This window comes from Berghia stephanieae, chromosome 3, assembly GCF_034508935.2.
Source record: "Berghia stephanieae isolate SIO BIC M18660-M18661 chromosome 3, UCSD_Bste_1.3, whole genome shotgun sequence".
Classification (NCBI taxonomy): domain Eukaryota; kingdom Metazoa; phylum Mollusca; class Gastropoda; order Nudibranchia; family Aeolidiidae; genus Berghia; species Berghia stephanieae.
In genome coordinates, this window is record NC_088362.1 from 38,200,726 (window position 1) to 38,220,418 (window position 19,693).

A 19,693-nucleotide genomic window follows, 5' to 3' on the forward strand; every position below is an offset into this window, starting at 1 on the left:
CAAGGCCACTGGTGCAAGGCCTTTCATCACATGAATTGAAGATGGCGTTCATTGTTGTTAAACAAAAGCCGTCAGCCCTCGGGCTATAACTATAACTAGCCTATCACAGGATTATTTTAATGAATTTTTACACAAAACAAGCACACTTCAGTATCGTATGATCCTTTACGAATTAATAAAATTGAATAAGTGAATTATAATCCAGAAGTAGAAATAAATAATAATTAATTATCGGAGCTTCCAAAACAATTAACTGATCACTTGAAAGACGCATGCTAAAAAGTGATCACATGAGCACATCGCGTCCTCCAAATGGCTCCATTCTTCATTAAAGTAGACGGAATAAATAGCTTTTTGAAAAGTCAATAAAAGGGTGGACATCCTTTCACAAGATATTTCTGCTATTCTTTTAGTGTTTTCATTATTTAATTAATAAAAAAATGTTCAATAGTTTTTCGAAATAACTTTAAAATAGTGTCTTCTTGTGTCAAATGTTTAAAGTTGACTTTTTTTAAAATATAATTTTAAATTTTTTTTTTTTTGGGGGGGGGGGCAAAGCCTCACATAATACTAATACTAATGAAAGAGTGAAAATGGAAAGGCTTCGTATGGGAACGATACTGTATTGATTCTATACGAAGCCTCTCCATTTTCACTCATTCATTAGTATTTTCACGATCACAGGCTTCAGGCAGCCCCTACTGCTTTCTACTAAAGCCTCACATACCAATTTTGTTTTTAAAGTCTTTTTAAAGTGTCAATAAAGGAGAATGGACATTTTTTGAGAGGATATTTTTTATCATGTTATTTGTGTTAGACTTTTATCTTTTGGGTTATTTTTCATTATTTCATCCAGAGAAAATCTTTCAAAATGACTTTATAACGGTGTATCCTTAGCATCTGTCGAGTTCACTTTCAATTCTGTAGCCAGAGTGTGGTTTTGACAAGTGTCAAATTCATTCCAAATTTTCTCTTCTCACTCTATTTTTTTTATTCTTCTGTCCGTTGTTCCTTTACCTCATCACAACTGGTCCTTGAGCAACTCGTTCTGACGCGAAGATCAAAAAAGCGCACGGTGCCATCATCACCACATGACAAAAAAGTGGAGGATTCATTGGGCACAACCACAATCTGAAACAAGGAGGAACAACAAATAGTAAAACTATAAACCCACAATTCTTTAACATGAACATAAAACATATCCAGTCTGCCACAAGCAGTTAACAAAATCTGTATATTGTTTATAAAAAATACGAATTTGAAGAAAAAATTTGTATAAACCCAAAGTGAATTTTTTTTTTTTTACTTTATTTGTATGAATTGCCAAGCTCCTGAAAATCTTAAATTAAGACTTGTGTATATAACCCAATAAATGTGCTGTAATCCTTTACTGTCATCATTCGATGAATGACTTACAAAAATTGGACACCCCAACTCTCTAGATTGTATTGTACTTGAACCTCACTCCATTTGGTATTGGTCTACTGCTATCTCTATCAGACCATTTCATCCTTTTACAGGCTTATACTTCATGGGGCATTCGAGCCCTGCTTCAGGCACTTTTCATCTCTTTCCTTGGGCAAGATTATTAACCCTCAATTTGCTCACTTGGACAACATGGGTGATTCCAGTTGACATCAGACATCTTGTTTGATGAATTATCTATATTCCTTTGTGGAATGCCTAGGCGATGATATCTTATTATATCGTGGCAGAGGGGTGTAAAAGTAAAATAGTATACTTTATAATGAATAAAACACCCTGATTATTTCATCATATTTATTTGCATCTGTTGAATCTGTTTTATCAGGACAGTTGACGACTATTTGGGGGTCCCAATAGCTCAGTTGGTAGAGCACTCGCTTCACATGCAAAGGGACCAAGATTGATCACAGGTGCAGTCGAGATTTTTTTTCTGACCCCCCCCCCCCCCCCCTCCCCCTGTCCAGCCAACAGTGAATGGGTAGCTCATTGAATTCTTCTGTAATTTTTCAACTATTATTATTTTCGCCATTGTCCAGTGTTTAGTTTAACTAAGCTTTTATAGCATTTCTCTTTAATTTATTTCAGGTGGGCAGTGTGATGAGATGAGTTTGAGAAATCCTGGGACAGAAGTTAACTGCTTACATACATATTTAATTTCTCTAGTTCTGTCCACTGAAGTTTGTTATCAATAATCAATAACATTATGGTCAACCATCGGTCAGTTATCATCCAAGTCTCACCTTGTAGGTTGTACCAAAATGACATCCAAAACGATTTGTGTCTTGTAGATCATCCCTGTCCAAGTCTGTGTAGAAAATGTCCCCTGAACCAGAACAGCTGATCACCTAGGAAGATCAGAAAATAAATAAGTAAAGAAATAAATAGAATAGAAAATGGGAGATTGATCTTTTAAACATCAAGGACCAACAATCTGGAATAATTTACACCGGGAGTTAAGAGAGATGACAGACTTTAAATGATTGAAAGAAAGACTAAAAATTTTCTTTTCACTCTATAATTGTATATGTTAGCGCATAGAGCCATTATTTTTTAATTATTTTTTTTTATTATTATTATTATAGAATTTAAAAAAAAAAAAAATTTTAAATAAATATTTTTATTATTATTATTATTTTTTTTTTATTAATATTTTGATTATTATTATTATTATTATTATTATTTTTAAAAAAATATTATTATTATTATTATTATTATGATTATGATTATGATTATTATTATTATTATTATTATGATTATGATTATTATTATTATTATTATTATTATTATTATTATTATTATTATTATTATTATTATTATTATTATTATTATATTATAATTATACTTTTTTAATTAGACGTCTAATATTATTATTATAATAATAATAATTATTATTATTATTATTATTGCTATTATTATTATTATTATTATTATTATTATTATTATTATTATTATTATTATTATTATTATTATTATTATTATCATCATTATTTTTATCATTATTATTATCATTATCATTATTATTATTATTATTATTATTATTACTTTTATTATTACTATTATTATTAATAAAATAGAACAAAAATGGTAAGTAGGGGTGAATCAATCTATAACAGTAACAGTTTATGTGTGATATTTTAGTGAAATAAAATTTTCATTGTGGTTTTCATATGTGTAGCATGTACCAAATGACATAATACTAGAGATGTACGTCAATTGGAAAACTCACCTCTCTGTCCTGACTCCCTGGCAAAAATCTGGCACAGAAAATGTTGGACCTGTGGCCAGAACGCACTTTGGTCACAATCTGCCCGAAATAAGAATTAAATGTCATGATAAGTGAACAAACAAAAAATAGGCATCAAAATATATTCACATTTGGAAATAGAAAAAAAAAAAATAATCGAAATCTATACTCAGTAGATTCCAAGTCACAAAGGTGGAGCAGGCACTTATGATGATAATAACAGAAAATGAAGTGAGTAGAAAAGTGCCAGAAGACAAAAGAGAAAAAAGATTTTGCAGCAATGGGGGCTCAAACCCCTGCGACCTTACTGATACGATGACTCTGCCTGGCTGTAACAGGGACACTATGCATCTACTGGTGGATGGCGTCAACTGCACAGCTTCCCTCTTATGGCCAGGAGGAGTTATCGTATCAGTAAGGTCGCAGGGGTCGAGCCCCCAATGTCGCAAATTTTTTATTTTCTATTGCCTTCTGGCACTTTTCTACTCACTTCATTTAAAAGGTATTAAAACTGCACACAATTAGACAGATAAATCAAAGATGTCCCCAAGCTCAGGAATTTTAGGAAAGTTTTGGAAACAGACGGCTTAATGGTATTTGTAATATAATATGCAGAGGGTGGGGGGAAGGAGGGGTTGTTACCGATTGTCTTTGTATGTGAAGTGCCTTACAGCAATTTGTGGATTCTGCTCACTGTATAAATGAATTATGCCATTATTACAGACAATCCTTAGAGTCATGTGACTGAATCATTAAAACAATTAAAATAGAGCTTTTATGTAGCGCAAAATCCATTAAACATGCTCCTAGCGCTTTACAAGGGGTCCCTGGTCAACAGCAACACTTATCATGTAGGACATGACATGACGCATGTTGGGTGATATTACAATTTTTTTCGGACACAGACAACAAGGTTAATGACCAAGTACTCATTTTACAATTGAGTATGGTGAGAATATGAGTAAAGAGCCTTTTCCAAGGACTCAACTATGCGCTGAGCGAGGGTCAAACCCAGGACCGTCTGACCCGAAAGCGAGTGTCATACCACTAGACTACATAGCCGCACGAATCATTTACTAGTATAAGTGCAATTGTGCAAGGTTTTGATCCACCTACCTTTCCAGTGAAAGGATTAGAGACGACCAGATGTTGGTCATCCGATCCAGATAGAAGGAGGGTTCCATTATCATTCCAACAAACCGTGTTCACCTGCCAGGGGGGGGGGGGGGGGGATGAGAGTGAACCATAAATCAATTTAATGGGATCATATACTCATAGAATTATCTATTTATCAATAACTCCATTAATATAATCCATAATCAGCTGTGCTGACAGGCCAATAAATTATCTTTACATCACAGCAACACATCATCACACAAACCCTAGTATAAAGCTGGTCACTTACACATAGTTAGCAGAACTAATATGGTGAGAAATGTTCACCTCCCTGACAGGTCACTCCGAATGGATCGCCTTGTCGTGATGGAGGTGCTTAAGTGAATATTGCAAGTGCAACGGTCTGCGGTCAACTGTAACAAGACCGTCTTGATAGATGAGCTATATATGGGCGCCTTGGTCAGCAAGCACAGATATGCATGAATTAAATAGTGACCTACATGAGTGCCCGATTGAGAGGTGTAAAACAAAAAAAAAAAAAGAAAAAGAGAAGAGAAGAAAAGGAAATCAAAGCATTGTAACATCTCAAGGTATTTTACCACTTGTGCAGCCATGTGGTCTTGTGATATGACATTCGCTTTCGGATCGGAAGGTCCTGGGTTCGAGCCTCACTCGGGCACATAGTTGAGTCCTGGAAAGGCTCTTTACTCACATTCTCTCACCGTACTCAGGTGTAAAATGACTACCTTGCCGTAAACGGCGTTGTCTCTGTCAGGAAAAACGTGTAATATCGTTCTACATATTATGTGTTGCTGTTGGTCAGGAACCCCTTGTAAAGCTCTTTGAGCACGTTTGTGGCGCTCTTTAAAAGCTCAATTATTTTTAATACTCACACAGCCATTGTGCACTGATAGTTTTTTGTCCAACTTCAACCTCTCGACAAAATACGATGACCCTGAAATAAGATTTAAAATAGAAGTCTCCCTAGCAAAAATGGTGTGTTTTGGCTACGGAGACCAAGATGTTGGCCATTAACAGTGTTGTCTTTGTCAGAACAAAATTGTAATATCGCCTAACAGGCGTCATGTCTTGTTCTACATGTTACGTGTTGCTAATGGTCATGGACCCTTTGTAAAGCGCTTTGAGCATGTTTAGTGGATATTGCGCTTTATAAATGCTCTAGTTTTTTTTTTTTGTTTTTTAGTTTGACAAACTCTTGAAACCCACAGAGGTCAGAGTCAAAAAGTTCGAATCCAATTGTGATGGCGTAATTGTAAATGGTTCTTTACTCAAATATACTCACCATTCTCAGGTTCAAAATGAGTAACTAGCCAGAAACAGCGCTGTTGCTGCCTTGAACTAATAATGCATACAAGCAGCATGCCTCGTCCTAGAACATGTGTTGCCATAATTATAATCATGTAAAACGAAGAAGAGGAGTGAACAATTAGAAGGTTGTCTTCTGTGGTTTCTAGTGGAAGTGTGTGCTTATACGTATAGTAAGGCAATGCCATTGATCGGGAGGAAATCAATAATAGTAGAATTTAGAATTGGGCTAACATTAACCAGTTGAGAAATAATATTGTTTTAATGATTTCTAGAAACCTAAAATAATGAATCATGACCATGGGTTTTAATTGAAGACAATATAGATAATGGCTGTCAGGTGTCTGGGGATAACGAAAATTGGTTATCCCCAGACGAAAAGGCTGGGCTTTCATTATCCCCTGACACCTGTCTGGGGATAATGAAAATTCGTTATCCCCAGACACCTGTCTGGGGATAACCAAATTTCGTTATCCCGAGACACATATTTGCAGCTCCGCTCTTTTAAACAATTATCCACATTCCAGAATATGGAATGTTTCCGAATGCACACATAGAAATAAGGAAAGTTAATAAAATATCTAAATGATTACTTCATATACACAATACGCGTCGACTTCGAAGTGGGTGTTATGGCCGAATGGTTTAGTCGTCTGCCCTGGAAGTTTTACCAGAATCGACGTTGTGGGTTTGAATCCTGGTTCCGCCACTTTTAAAAAATTTTTTAATCCGTCTTCTTTTTACAGAACGTTGCAAGGGATAAATGTCCACCTATTTTTTTTGTCCGAGTCTATTCTTTTCTCCTTTTTGTTTGACCTTTGGTTCCGTTTCTGAGCATGAATCTCTTAAAATTGTTTTTATTTTTTTTTTAAATATTGTTTGTTTTTTTCTCCTCTATCTGACCATTTGGTCACTCTCTGAATATTTCTGTTTGTTTGCTTTTTAATTATTTATCCTTTTTAGTCACTTTTTGAGATCGGAGTGGGGACAAATATGACAATTTGCTAGAAACTAGAAAGGAACTAAGAGAGAGAGAGAGAGAGAGAGAGAGAGAGAGAGAGAGAGAGAGAGAGAGAGAGAGAGAGAGAGAGAGAGAGAGTAGAGAGTTTTAAGAAAAAGGTGGGGGGAGGATGGATGGGACATTTATCCCTTCCACCGTTCTGTAAAAAGAAGACTAAATGTAAAAAAAAAAAAAAAAATTTAATAGTGGCGGAACCAGGATTTGAACCCGCAACGTAAATTCTGGTAAGACTTCCAGGGCAGACGACTAAACCATTCGGCCATGACACCCACTTCGAAGTCGACGCATATTGTGTATATGTAGTAACATCTGATTTAATGTTGGTTAATTTTATGTTTTTATAGATATTTTATTAACTTTCCTTATCTCTATGTGCAATTTGGAAACATTCCATATTCTGGAATGTGGATAATTGTTTAAAGGAGCGGAGTTCCAAATATATGTCTGGGGATAACGAATTTTGGTTATCCCCAGACAGGTGTCTGGGGATAACGAATTTTCATTATCCCCAGACAGGTGTCTGGGGATAATCACAGCGATAGATAATTAATAATAGATCTAGATAGGTCTATATCTACCTGTCACATTTGTGCATAGTCTCCGGTTGCTCACTGGTTTGAGATCCCTACTTCTAATTACAGGAAACATACTCGGTATCTAGGTTTCTTGGGTTCCCTTTGGCTTAGGTGGAAATTCATCAATTCATTGTTTTGTTCCAGTCCAGGTCAAGTCGAGACGACCACAATCACATTCATCTTCAACATTGTTGTGGAGGTAACGGTTTGGCAGATGTCATATAATATGTATCACATTATACATAGTATTCAACCATAAGAAAATGTTTGTTAAGCTTTTTTTTTTAAATCTGAATAGAATACCTACGATTCAATCAAAAGTAGCATATCTAGTGACAGTGAAGTTCCTACAAACGACACAACGTACAAGGATAAGCAAAAACAAAAAGGGAGACCATTCAGAAAAAAAAATAGTGTTTACAGTCCTAAAAGAGTTACATTGCTGCTTGCAACTCACCAGGGTTGCCAGTTTGGCATTTTAAATGCCAGATTCCAAAAATCTGGCATTTTTGAAAACCGTTTGGCATTAGAAAAATCATTTGGCATTTGGCATTTTCATTTGGCATTTTCTTTTCTTGTATATTATACTTCAAATGGCACCTTTCTAAACGCGTAAAAACAAATCTCTTCACATCGGAAAACTTTGCTATTAAAACTCACACCCTGAACTAGCCCTGCCTCCCTCAGATATTCACTCAAATTCAGCCCTCGACAAGTATCCTCGTAAGTTTTCTGGGAATCTCCTGCAAAACTCGTGTATATTTGCGTCATGGTCGCCTGTTAACTTTTAACTCTGTTCGTTAGGGTGGTCTGATTTTACAGCATCCAATGATTTCACTCCTTTACGTATTTACCTTTCATGTTAATGTATTTCTTTTCATTCTTAAAATCCAACCGTGGTGTAGTGGTTTAGCACTCCACTTAGTAGTCAGTAAGTAAAAAATTACCCCAACAGGAAATTTAGTATAATTCAAAAAAGAAAAAAAGAAAAAAAAAGAAGATAAAACACGCAAGCCACCAGGATATGATAGTAAATTGTCTATCAAAAGTGAATAGTTTTCTTAGTGGGGGTGGGAGTCAACAGACTTTGGCATTTTTTTGAATGTTTTGGCATTTTTTGAGTCTTCCCCTGGCATTTTGTTGAAAAATAATCTGGCAACCCTGCAACTCGCCTGTATTTGTTGTTATTTTCTGTTGTTACTTGTCACTTGTCACTTGCTGTGTTACACTTTGTCCCCGGCATTGACCTACATACTGTTTTAATTTTAAAACCGTTGGACATTGTTTTTTCGTTTCAAAGAAGACTGTATTTTTCCACTGAATTAAGGTCATGTGATTTTTGTGAAAAGATTGCATGCAAAAGGCAAATCTTTAGTTTAGTAGGTGTGTCAGTGTCAAGAACAAAACAACACTTCAACTTTCAAGTTACAATTCTTAGGATTTTCTCTGTTTATTCCATAATGAGAGAGGGGTTTTGATCACAAAGAGCTCTATCATTTGCCATAAAATGAAATTATTTATATAAGTATTTGACCGAAGGACTGGGACTTGGGGCTTATTGGCGTCAACGTCAAAGCGTAAGAGTGAGTTCGTTGAGATAGTGATAGAGAGCACTTGCACTTGCACTCTCTGTTGTCATAATAAATATAAAAATTGTGTATTTTCCACCTATTTCTTTGGAACAATTCCTTTGCTCTGTATATTAAAGATATGGCTAAATCGCAATTATCTCTTCAGTTGCTTCTGTTGTACTTGGTTTGTTATTTTACACCATGCAGCAAAGTCAAAGGACACTCGGCAAAGAAATCACATCCACTGTTAGTGATTGCATTTGATGGATTTAGATGGGATTACCTGAAGAAAACAGACACACCAAATTTTGATAAGATTATCAACCAGGGCGTTCACGCCAGGGAAGGAATTAAGAATGTTTTCATAACGCAAACCAATCCTAATTTTTGGACTCTCGCAACCGGTCTATATCCTGAGAGCCATGGTGTAATCTCAAATAAGATGTACGACCCCGTGATTAAGGAGATTTATATTCCTTTCAGTCCCCATGGCGATAAACACACATTCCCAAACGATAGAAGATTCTTTGATGCTGGAGGGGAACCCATTTGGGTGACCAATCAACGCCAAAATAGTCACCACAGAAGTGGGATAGTCATGTGGCCTGGAGCTCGATACTCTATCAAATGGGCCAGACCCACCATTCACATGCCATATGACTCGGGTGTCAGTGAAATAGAGCGTGCAGATGCCGTGCTGGGATGGTTCACCCAAGACAACCCAATCAATCTAGGAATGATTTACTTTGATGACCCCGACCTCATTGCTCATAAAAACGGTCCAGACTCAGAGAAAGTAACAGAGTATATAAAAAAAGCTGACGACATTGTAGGTCACATTTTATCCGTTTTAAAGCAAAAAAACCTTCTTGATGACATGAACATCATCATAACCAGCGACCACGGCATGACGTCCATTTCCCGAAGCCAGCTGATATATTTTGATGACATCATACCCCATGACTGGGTTGCTATGACCCCAACTATAAGTCCAGCCTTGTCAATTTTTCCTAAACAAGGTATGCATGCATTAAGGGTACGAAGTGGCAATTCGGACCCGAGTCTGAATTGCTTCTTGTGGCAATTAGGACTCTTGCCACAATGCGCCTGCGCAATCACAGGAAGTGTCGGAAATGGACGATGGGTCGAAAGTGAAGCGTGGTAGGGTGGGGGGGAAGGTGCTCGTTCTCAGTTGTAAGTTGTCAGTCGGTAGGAGGGCGAGTGAGCGAGCAAGTCACGTTTTAGAACTCCCGAAGATGACTAACCTTCAAAAGCGGTGATTCCCCTTTGTCTTACTTTTTCTTGGGTACTTTTTAATTGTAATTCTAGAACTTTTTACTATCCAATTTCTCCCTTTTTACTGGCGCTGATATGACCTAAATGTGTTGCAAGCGACTAAAAAAACAAAAACAATCTAAATATTCGTGGTCTTTGGGAGATTACAATTGTAATTGTAGTCGTTATTGTTAACGTTAACAATCAATTTGCCCTCGCATAGATAAAAGAGTGTCTTTGTGTTAGAAGATTTATTTGATTTGCCATGAGCATGTTGCAAAAGATACATGCATGACATATCTACATTATATATTTTGCCATTTGCGGCCGCGAAAAAGTGGGGGGGGGGGAAGGAAAATAATATGACTTTGGGCTTTGAGTGTTTTATTTAAAAGGCAGTATGGGTCGGGCTTTGACAAAAGGCAGTATCTTAATTCTTTTAAATTAAAAAATGCTGTTTTATTTCTAAATATAAAAATAGAGGCGATTCTTGGTGGCAAACCATACAATAGAACCCCGCCACTGGGGTAGGTGCAGAGTACCGTCTAATACTAATATTATTAGATAATGCTGGACTAGGTGCCTATTAATAAAATAAGCACTGGTTGAATACGGAGAGAAAATTAATGATCAACTGGTAATGGGATTGGGGAGTAACCAACGACTTCTCAAGTAGACGATGGAGGTAACCATTAACATCTCCACAACCCACACACGACCGACTGGGTGGGGATCCTGACCTCCCATAGCGGGCAGGGAGGTACATACTGTGTCTTCTATCCCTTTATATCTGTTTTCCAACATGCTTTCTAATTCTGTCTTTGTCTCGGAATGAGATTACTTGGTTTTGTCCTGGCACTGGCCGGAATCCTGGCTGGGAGGGAGTCAAATGCATAGTTATTGTTTTGGGAGATGATATTTTTTTTCCCTTGTAAATCATCTCTCTGTTATGTATTATTATTTTTATTTTGAATGTATAATGTAAGCATTTGAGTGTGTTCCTCTTTGTTAGATTTTGTGCTTGTGTCTGGATGAGACTTGTAGGTGATTTCAAACTAAGTACATTGGTGGTATGCTCTTGGAATCTACATCTGATCCCTATTTGTTCTCAGTTCCCCTTTGTCTTACTTTTTCTTGGGTGCTTTAATTGTAATTCTAGAACTTTTTACTATCCCATTTTCTTCCTTTTTACTGGCGCTGATATAACCTAAATGTGTTGCAAGCGCCGTAAAACCCTTAGAAAAAAAAAACAAAAAAAAAAACAAACAAACAAACGACCGAGGCGCTGGACACAGGGGAGAACATGGTGATACGAGATCAAAGAGAAAAAGCCGCCGGTTCTTAGGTTGTGGAAATGGTTGTTGGGGGAGGGGGGGGAGTGTGTGTGTGTGTGTGTGTCATTATTCTGTTTTTAATTACTTAGAGATAATCATGAGTGTGTGTGTGTGTCTTTACGAAGACCGAATTGTCACAGGAGGCACTTCACACTTGGGGTCCGAATTGCCATGGGAGGCAATTCAGACTCGGGGTCCGAATTGCCACGGGAAGCAATTCAGACTCGAGTCCGAATTGCCACGGGAAGCAATTCAGACTCGGGTCCGAATAGCCTTTTCCTTAAGGGTATTTATCTGGCTTTGTGGGCTAGTGGTTTGACTCTCATCTATCGACTTGTAGCTCAAAGATGTAAGTTCGTGTGTGTGTGTGGCACAAAGTATATTAAGTCCTTGGGAGAAACTTTTATATTTTATAATCAAACTCTGATGTAAAATTATTGTTACATACACTGTGTTAGGATTGGCTATGTTGAAAAGAAATTTAATAACATGTTTCACTTTATTGAAAGTCATGTGGCTATGTGGTCTGATGGTTTGACAGATCGGAAGGTCCTGAATTTGAGCCTCACTCAGCGCATAGTTGAGTCCTTGGAAAGGTTTTTTACTCACATTTTCTCTCTGTACTCGGGTGTAAAATAAATACCTGGCCATAAACAGCGGTGTCTCTGTAAAAAAAAGAATGTAATATCGCCTAACTCACATCATGACTTGTTCTATTTGTGTTGCTGTTGGTCAGGGACAACTTGTAAAGCGCTTTGAGCTTGTTTAGTGGAAATTGCGCTATGTAAATGCTCTAGTTTTATATTAACTGCTTTATTATTATTAGTATGATTATTATTATTGCTATTATGATGATGAAACTATACCAAATCTATTTCGTAACTCAGGAATGGAGGAGCGTATTTACAGCAAATTGAAAGAGGCATCCATGAAACCAGACAGTCATTTCGTGGTGTGGAAGAAGAAGGACATCCCTGAACGATTCCACTACAAACACAACATCAGGGTAGCCCCAATCATGGCTCTAGCGGACTTGCATTACTCATTTCTTGTCAATAAACCTATTGAGAGGTTTACTTCAGGTAAGTTGTTTATTGACTGTTGACACAATTTTTTTTTTTTTTTTTTTTGGGGGGGGGGGGGGATCCTGATAACTCTGTTCATAAAACGACCACCAGGACCCCACGAGGTCTCAGGTTTGCAAGTTTTTACCAAGATGAGGGTCATTTAAATCGATTGATATTTGAAGGACCAGTTTTCTGCCCAAATTTTCAAATATGTGTTTTTCCAAAGTACGACAGTTACTGGTTCAAGTTGACATGTTGCACAAGGATGCAACGTCCATTTTTTCGAGATATGAAAAAGAAGTAAAAATAGAACATGTAGAAAATGCGGTGTACTGAAATACCCATCACTTTGTCCCTGATTAGGTTATTAAGAACAATTTTGAAATGCAGTTTACTCAGAACGGATTCCATGTAAATTTGTACTAACTTGAAGGGGTTTCAAATTTTTCCATTATTTTACTTTTACAACATTTGTGAAGTCATGGTACATTTGGATTTTCCTGTGCCCTGCTTTAGGTCTTTTTCTGTTGGAGACATGTTATAAATAAATGAATAAAAAATCAAATTACCCCTTTATTCATCCCATAGGGTAAATTTGTCTTGAGGGTCTATTCCGAGGGAAGACCAGAATAACCCAGGCATTAGCACCAGTGCATCACCGCAAACTGAGCTAGGGCGATGTGACTTGCTCAAGTCCACACAGCGCAGCGGGTAATCGAACTCGGTACCTTTCCGGTACGAAGCAAAGACCTTACCGCTGAGCCACACTGTTATGTAATTACATGTTTATTGTTATCATTTGAGTCAAAGTGATACTAGACTGCTAGAAGCTGTGGACTGTAAAAAGTAATAAACAAAAATGAATATAACAGCTTCATAAAAAGAACAAAATACCACAACATGGAACGTTTCAGGCTCAAAACCCTTCTTCAGCCAACAACAAAAAACAATAAAGACATAAATACATTACTAAATTCCACTAAATTCAACAATCAACTTTTTGCATGAATTATTAAGATCTTAAATCCCAATTTAATATTGACATTGTGCTGCCAGACTTGTGATAATCCAACAGATTGATCCTTTTTCTTCTATGCAATGAATGGCTACATTTTTTCTTAATCAGGATCGTTCTTATGTGCAGCATTCAATAGTAGAAAAATTAATTTCCGGTCATATCTTGGAGTCCATATTTTCCAAATGCCTTCTGCCTCAAGTCATCCTGTCATAATGTTTATACATCCCATAGCTGGTAACCATGGATACGACAATGAGTTTCAAGAGATGCATCCGATCTTCCTGGCCATGGGTCCATCATTCAAGAAAGACTACTCTGTCAAGACCTTCGACAACGTGGATGTTTACCCTCTGATGTGTCACCTGCTTGACCTTGACCCTGCCCCCAATAATGGCAGCATGTTCATTGTGTCCCAGGGTCTTTCCAGCCATGAAACAACCAACTGGACTTTTGCCACTTGTAAGGATGTATCAAAAACTCTTTGCTTTCACTTTCTTTTATGCAGAACAATCAACTTTAACTCTTTCTCTTGACCTTTCGTAGCGGGCAGGGAGGCTTTGTCTATATATATATATATATATATATATATATATATATATATAATTTTAATATTTACCACAATGTTGGAGTCAGTCTACATCGATGTTTCAGGCCTTTTCAGCCATCATCAGGACTGTGTGTTACATTAGTTTGGTTTGTTGTGTGTTGTTGCTTGTTGAAGTGGTTCCGTAGGTTTGTAGTTGATTAGTAAGTACTTCCGGCGATGTGGACAAGTATTGTGCATCTCATTTTTCGTTTTGAGTGTGGCTTCATGAGGGTGTTTGATTATAGTATATTTCTCTTCCAGGCATAAGCTACATTGTTTTGATGTTGGTGTGTATTCTGTTGCTTTCGATATAATTTTCCATGAAATGTTGTGGTCTAGTTTGTTGTCTTTTAATTTCCAAATATGTTCGCTGAGTTTTGTGGATGTTTTTTTGTTAGTGTTTCTAAATGTTGAGGTGTGGAGGTTGTATCTTGTTTTGAAATTATTTTCCGTTAGTCCTACATATTTTTCGTGCTTGTTTGTTTTAGTTTCGGTGACTGTGGCTTGGTAGATTAAACTTGATTCTAAACATTGTTTGTTTAGCGGGCAATGTTCCTTATTTCTGCAGTTGCATTTTCTGGTGGGTGGGTTTTGCTCTTGTCATTGGTTTATTATTATTTTTTTTTGTTGTGGCATGAAATTATTTGTTCTATGTTGCGCATACACGAGTAGCTTATTTTTATGGTATTCCTGTTGATAATTTTATGTAGCTTGTGGTTTTTTGGAAAGTGTGTATCAATTAACGTCAGGAACTGCTGTCCAATGTTTGTGCTGACGTTTTTGTCGAAAGGTGGGTTGAACCAAGTAATATGTCGTTTTCTTGTTTTGCGTTCTTCACTTGTGCGTTGAGGTTTACATGAGAGGGGGGCGTCTGTGTATTCAAATGGTGTGTTGTATCCGCTTTTTGTGAGTGCTTCTTTGTAGGGGTTGGCTGCGACGTTGAATATCTCTCTGTTTTCCAAAAGTTTGCTCACCCTCAGTGCTATGTTTTTTGGTATGTTTTTAATGACGGAACGGGGGTAGTTGCTGTTTTTATTAATGTAGCTAATGGTGTTGTTTGATTTTCTGAACGGTTGGAATGAATTGGATTTTATGTCGAATGTGATGTCGAGGAAGTCAACTGTTTTTTTGTTTGCTTCTATCGTGATTTTCAAATTGTCGTTTTGGAATATTTTGCAGATTTGTTTTTTGATGTTTTCGTTCGCTCTTGGTCGTTTGTTGGTTATAGAGAGTCCGTCATCTCTATAGAGGCCGATGTATGTGTGTGTGTATGTTGCAGTTGTGACACGATGTAGAGTCCGAACAGTTTGCATGTTTTAGCACTGTCGAACGAACCCATTGTTATGTCAAAATCATTATGTGTTTGGTGTAAAAAATAAAAACGACTTAAAGCGTGGGACGATCGGTTGAGATGATGTCGAGATAGTTGAATATTTTAAATATTTAGGAGTTCCCTCAATTTCTCTCAACATATTAATATAATATCTAAGAAAGTTGCCCAAAGATTATACATCCTAAGGAAATTGAGAACATTTCAAGTAGGGAAGAAAACTATGTTAAGAGTTTATGACTCATTGATTAAAAGTGTAATTGCGTTTGGCTGCACCATATTTCAAAATCAATCAAAGAGGCATCAAAAATAATAAACCATCCTCTTGATGGAGTAGAAAGAATTCATGGAAAAGCAATAGAAAGGAAAGCATTCTCAATTACCAACAATAAAAAACATATTTTATACCATGAATTTAGTCTTTTACCATCTAGGAGAAGGTTTTGTCAGATTAAATGTAGAACTAACAAGTATAAATCAACGTTCGTTCCATCAGCAATAAAAATGTTGAATATTTCATATGGTACAGCAAAACCAAGGATTGATGTGTTGATTGATTGACTGATTAATTTATTTAATGTTAAATTAATTGACCAATTGATAATGATGATAATATTTGGTGTCGAATTGCCACAAATGTAACGAATTGAAAATGAAATAAATATGTTTATGTTGTGTATATCGCACGCGTGAAAGAAATAGAGGAAGAGAGAGAGAGAGAGAGAGAGAGAGAGAGAGAGAGAGAGAGAGAGAGAGAGAGAGAGAGAGAGAGAGAAAAAAAATAAGTAGGAGTGAAATATCTGTTCAATGTTATAGTTATCATATAACGTTATAACAAGTGTAACTAAATGACAAATTGCCATATTTATGGACAATAAAGATGTATTATTATTATTATTATGTCGCTTTGTCCACGGCGTGTTGTCATAGTATAGTGTACTGTGCTTGGTGTGTTTGATGATGTGTTTTTCCTCTTCTGTGGTGTTGGTGTATGTTGCTACAAATTCCAATGCTTTGTTTAGTAAGTCTGGGGTGATGGAGGGGTAAAAATCGCAAATGTTGAAAGAGATGAAGGTGCAATTTTCTTTATTTTGGATATTTTTAAACCCTTGAATGACTTCATCGGTGTTTTTCCACTGGTTGAATTTAGTTGCTCCTTTGACGTTTTTTGTTTTTTTCTAATATCTTTTTGCTGATTTTTCCAATTTCAGTTTTATATGGATTTATTAGTCTACATTTTGGATTATTTTTGAAGTCAGGCTTGTGATCTTTTAATATGATGAACGCTTCTCTTCTTGGTGCTGTATCGATTCGATCGCTAAGGTCAAGTCTGTTCGCTATATTCTTATCTTCTTTTGTGTACACTTCGGTTCTGTGTGTTCTGTATTTTTTATAGTCCTTGTTGATTTGTTTGTGTGTCATTTTATCATATTCCTCAGGTGTCATTTTATAATAGTTGTTGGATTTGTCGGCTGGTATCAGAAGTTGTTTTTCTTTGTTTATTTTTTTCACATTGTTAGTCAGTTAGTTTTGGAAGTTGTTATTTTTGTTTTTGAACTGTACATTTTGAATGAAATCTGAAAGTCCGTCTTCTAATTTTTTTTAAATTCGGGTATTGAAGGGGGTGAATTTGTAGAGTTGAAGCCGTACGTTTTCTTGTGGGTGGGTTCTAAATGTGGGTTCAGGAAAAAGAATGTTCTCCATCGTAGATTCTTGACAAATGTTTCTGTTCTTGCCATTCTTACCATATTTGTATCCAACACGATTCAATATATATATATATATATATTTACCACAATGTTGGAGTCCGTCTACATATAGTCTACATATAGGTAGCACATCTGACCGGTAATCAGAAGGTCTGAGGTTCGAGCCCCAGTCGAGGTCGACCGATGTTTGGGATGGGTTTTTTTTCTTTTATTTTTCTTTCTTGCTTTGTCTGGCACCTTTCATACACACTTGTTCAGTTCTTTATCTTACACCGGTGCCTGCTCCTTAATTTCTTAATTTAATAAACTTAGAACATCGCAAGAGCTTTAACATTCCTAAACATAAACAGTCTTCAACCTACTTTCAACCATATTCCAAATTTTTTTCAAAACAACTGAACATTTCATGGACAATTCCTTTCCTTCTCTCCTCAGATATTTTCTTGCTAATTTTCATCGGCAGTATCGGTGGAATTTTCATCGTCGCCACGTGTCGACAGCATCGATACTTGAAACGCAAGATGTTCCAGAATCGACAAGTGGGAGTCCAAGGAGGAATTCAATACTCTGTACCTGCCAAGGGGAATGCTGTTATCAAACTCCTCTCTGATGGTGATGATGACGATGATGATGATGATGATTTTGGAGATAATAATAGTTTGTTAATGAACAAAGGCAGCACACCTTGAATGTCTCTTTTCTTATATCTCCATATAGATCGCTGGTGCCAATTTTTTGCTTCGTTTGATATGTAACAAATTGATTTCTTCAATCTCTTCTCTCTTGTTTCTATCCCAGATCTGCCAGCTCGTCCAATTTCATCAGGGAATTTCTGATATCTCATCTCAATTCGAATTGTCCGAATTTCCAGCTATTTTTCTCGATTTTTGATAGTATTTTATTATTCCAGAAAAAAAAAAATATCATCACCACCAACACCAACATAATTAGTTTCATCATCATCATTACCATCATCATCATCATCATCATCATCATCATCACTATTGGCATCTCCACAACGTCCACCATTATTATTACATCTTTTTTTAAACCCCAGAATTAATTTTTTTTTAAAAATATTATCGAAGCTTATTCCTTGAAGTGGGGGTCCCGATAGCTCAGTTGATAGAGCACTTGCTTCACATGCAAAGGGACCGAGATCGATCCCTGATGCAGTTGAGATTGTTTCTCCGAATGGCTCTGATGGACTAATTAAAAAGAGAAACTTATCCCTTGAAATAGTTGGCTGGCAAGTCTGCTAACACATCCCATCCCCATCCCCATCAACCTATCCCCCCCATTCCCATCAACATTCCATTTCATGCGAATCGTTTGCTTCAACCACCTCTTCTCCCACAAATCCTGTGTCGTCCAGTCACAGTAAATACAATTTGCCTTCATCTCTGGACAATAACAGGAGTGAACACATGCATAATATAACAGCTTCTAAATGGATAGCAGGACATAACTTATCACATTATCATCTCCCCCCCCCCCCCCCCCCCACCTTTTTTTTTATTTAAAAAAAAATAATTTTGGTCTCAGGAATGATGTCAGCCTGTAACATTTTTTATTCCATATTTCATTTGTTTTATTGACTTAGGAATGGTGTCAGCCTGTAACATTCTTTATTCCATATTTCATTTGTTTTATTGACTTAGGAATGGTGTCAGCCTGTAACATTCTTTATTCCATATTTCATTTGTTTTATTGACTTAGGAATGGTGTCAGCCCGTAACATTCTTTATTCCATATTTCATTTGTTTTATTGACTTAGGAATGGTGTCAGCCTGTAACATTTTTTATTCCATATTTCATTTGTTTTATTGACTTAGGAATGATGTCAGCCTGTAACATTCTTTATTCCATATTTCATTTGTTTTATTGACTTAGGAATGGTGTCAGCCTGTTGTCATATTGTGGGCTTATATATTATTAAATCAATGACAGAGTCAACAAACACGTCTTGTCTGCTTGAACACCTAAATAATAACCCGTTTATTATTTCCACTTTTTAATCCACCCAATGTACTCGATTACTATAATATGATAGTATAACCTAATTATGTGACATCTCCCCTTTCAAGTTAAAAATATAATATCTTGGGTCTTGATCTTGTAATTTAATCCAAATGAATTCAGCCTACCTATCACACACATTCACATATTATTCCTAGTATATGATTATCATTTAATGCCAATTCAAAACAGTCCATCAAATGCCGAATGTTCGTATTTATGAAGATTGTTCAGTTTTCTTGAGTCCCTAAGTCTGCTAGTCAGACAACTTAATTAATCTGCTAATCAGATCGGTTTGATAACCAAACCTACAGGCCATGTTTTATCTATTACAACATTAATATTAACACACATTTGCTGTTACTGTCGGTCACGAGCTGGTCTAATTATTCTTCTCCCACTTTGCGTGACGTATGGTTGGGATGAAGATTGTGTAATAGCATCATTGGCATTATTGCCAACGTCTGTTACAGGACAATTGGCTTCACGCTCTTCCTCATTTCTGGGGGAAGGGTCG

General features: G+C 36.5%; 2 protein-coding genes across 2 annotated transcripts in view; one reads left to right on the forward strand and one right to left on the reverse strand.

Annotated features, from left to right (window-relative positions):
* Nucleotides 1-7,650, reverse strand: part of LOC144967689 (DDB1- and CUL4-associated factor 6-like) — a 37,257-nt gene extending 29,607 nt beyond the window's left edge. The window contains exons 1-6 of the mRNA XM_078905226.1: nucleotides 7,271-7,650; nucleotides 5,239-5,300; nucleotides 4,346-4,438; nucleotides 3,212-3,289; nucleotides 2,226-2,330; nucleotides 1,018-1,131 (exon numbers count right to left, since the gene is read on the reverse strand). Coding sequence (XP_078761352.1) covers nucleotides 1,018-1,131; nucleotides 2,226-2,330; nucleotides 3,212-3,289; nucleotides 4,346-4,438; nucleotides 5,239-5,300; nucleotides 7,271-7,340 — 522 coding nt within the window. The 5' untranslated portion in view covers nucleotides 7,341-7,650. The remainder of the gene's footprint in view (nucleotides 1-1,017; nucleotides 1,132-2,225; nucleotides 2,331-3,211; nucleotides 3,290-4,345; nucleotides 4,439-5,238; nucleotides 5,301-7,270) is intronic.
* A 797-nt stretch (nucleotides 7,651-8,447) lies between these two features.
* LOC144967690 (ectonucleotide pyrophosphatase/phosphodiesterase family member 5-like) lies at nucleotides 8,448-19,117 on the forward strand. The gene is made up of 4 exons (XM_078905227.1): nucleotides 8,448-9,857; nucleotides 12,335-12,529; nucleotides 13,764-13,991; nucleotides 17,593-19,117. The coding sequence occupies exons 1-4, from the start codon at nucleotides 8,978-8,980 to the stop codon at nucleotides 17,844-17,846; spliced, it is 1,557 nt and encodes a 518-aa protein (XP_078761353.1). The 5' UTR covers nucleotides 8,448-8,977; the 3' UTR covers nucleotides 17,847-19,117.
* Nucleotides 19,118-19,693: the final 576 nt, after the last annotated feature.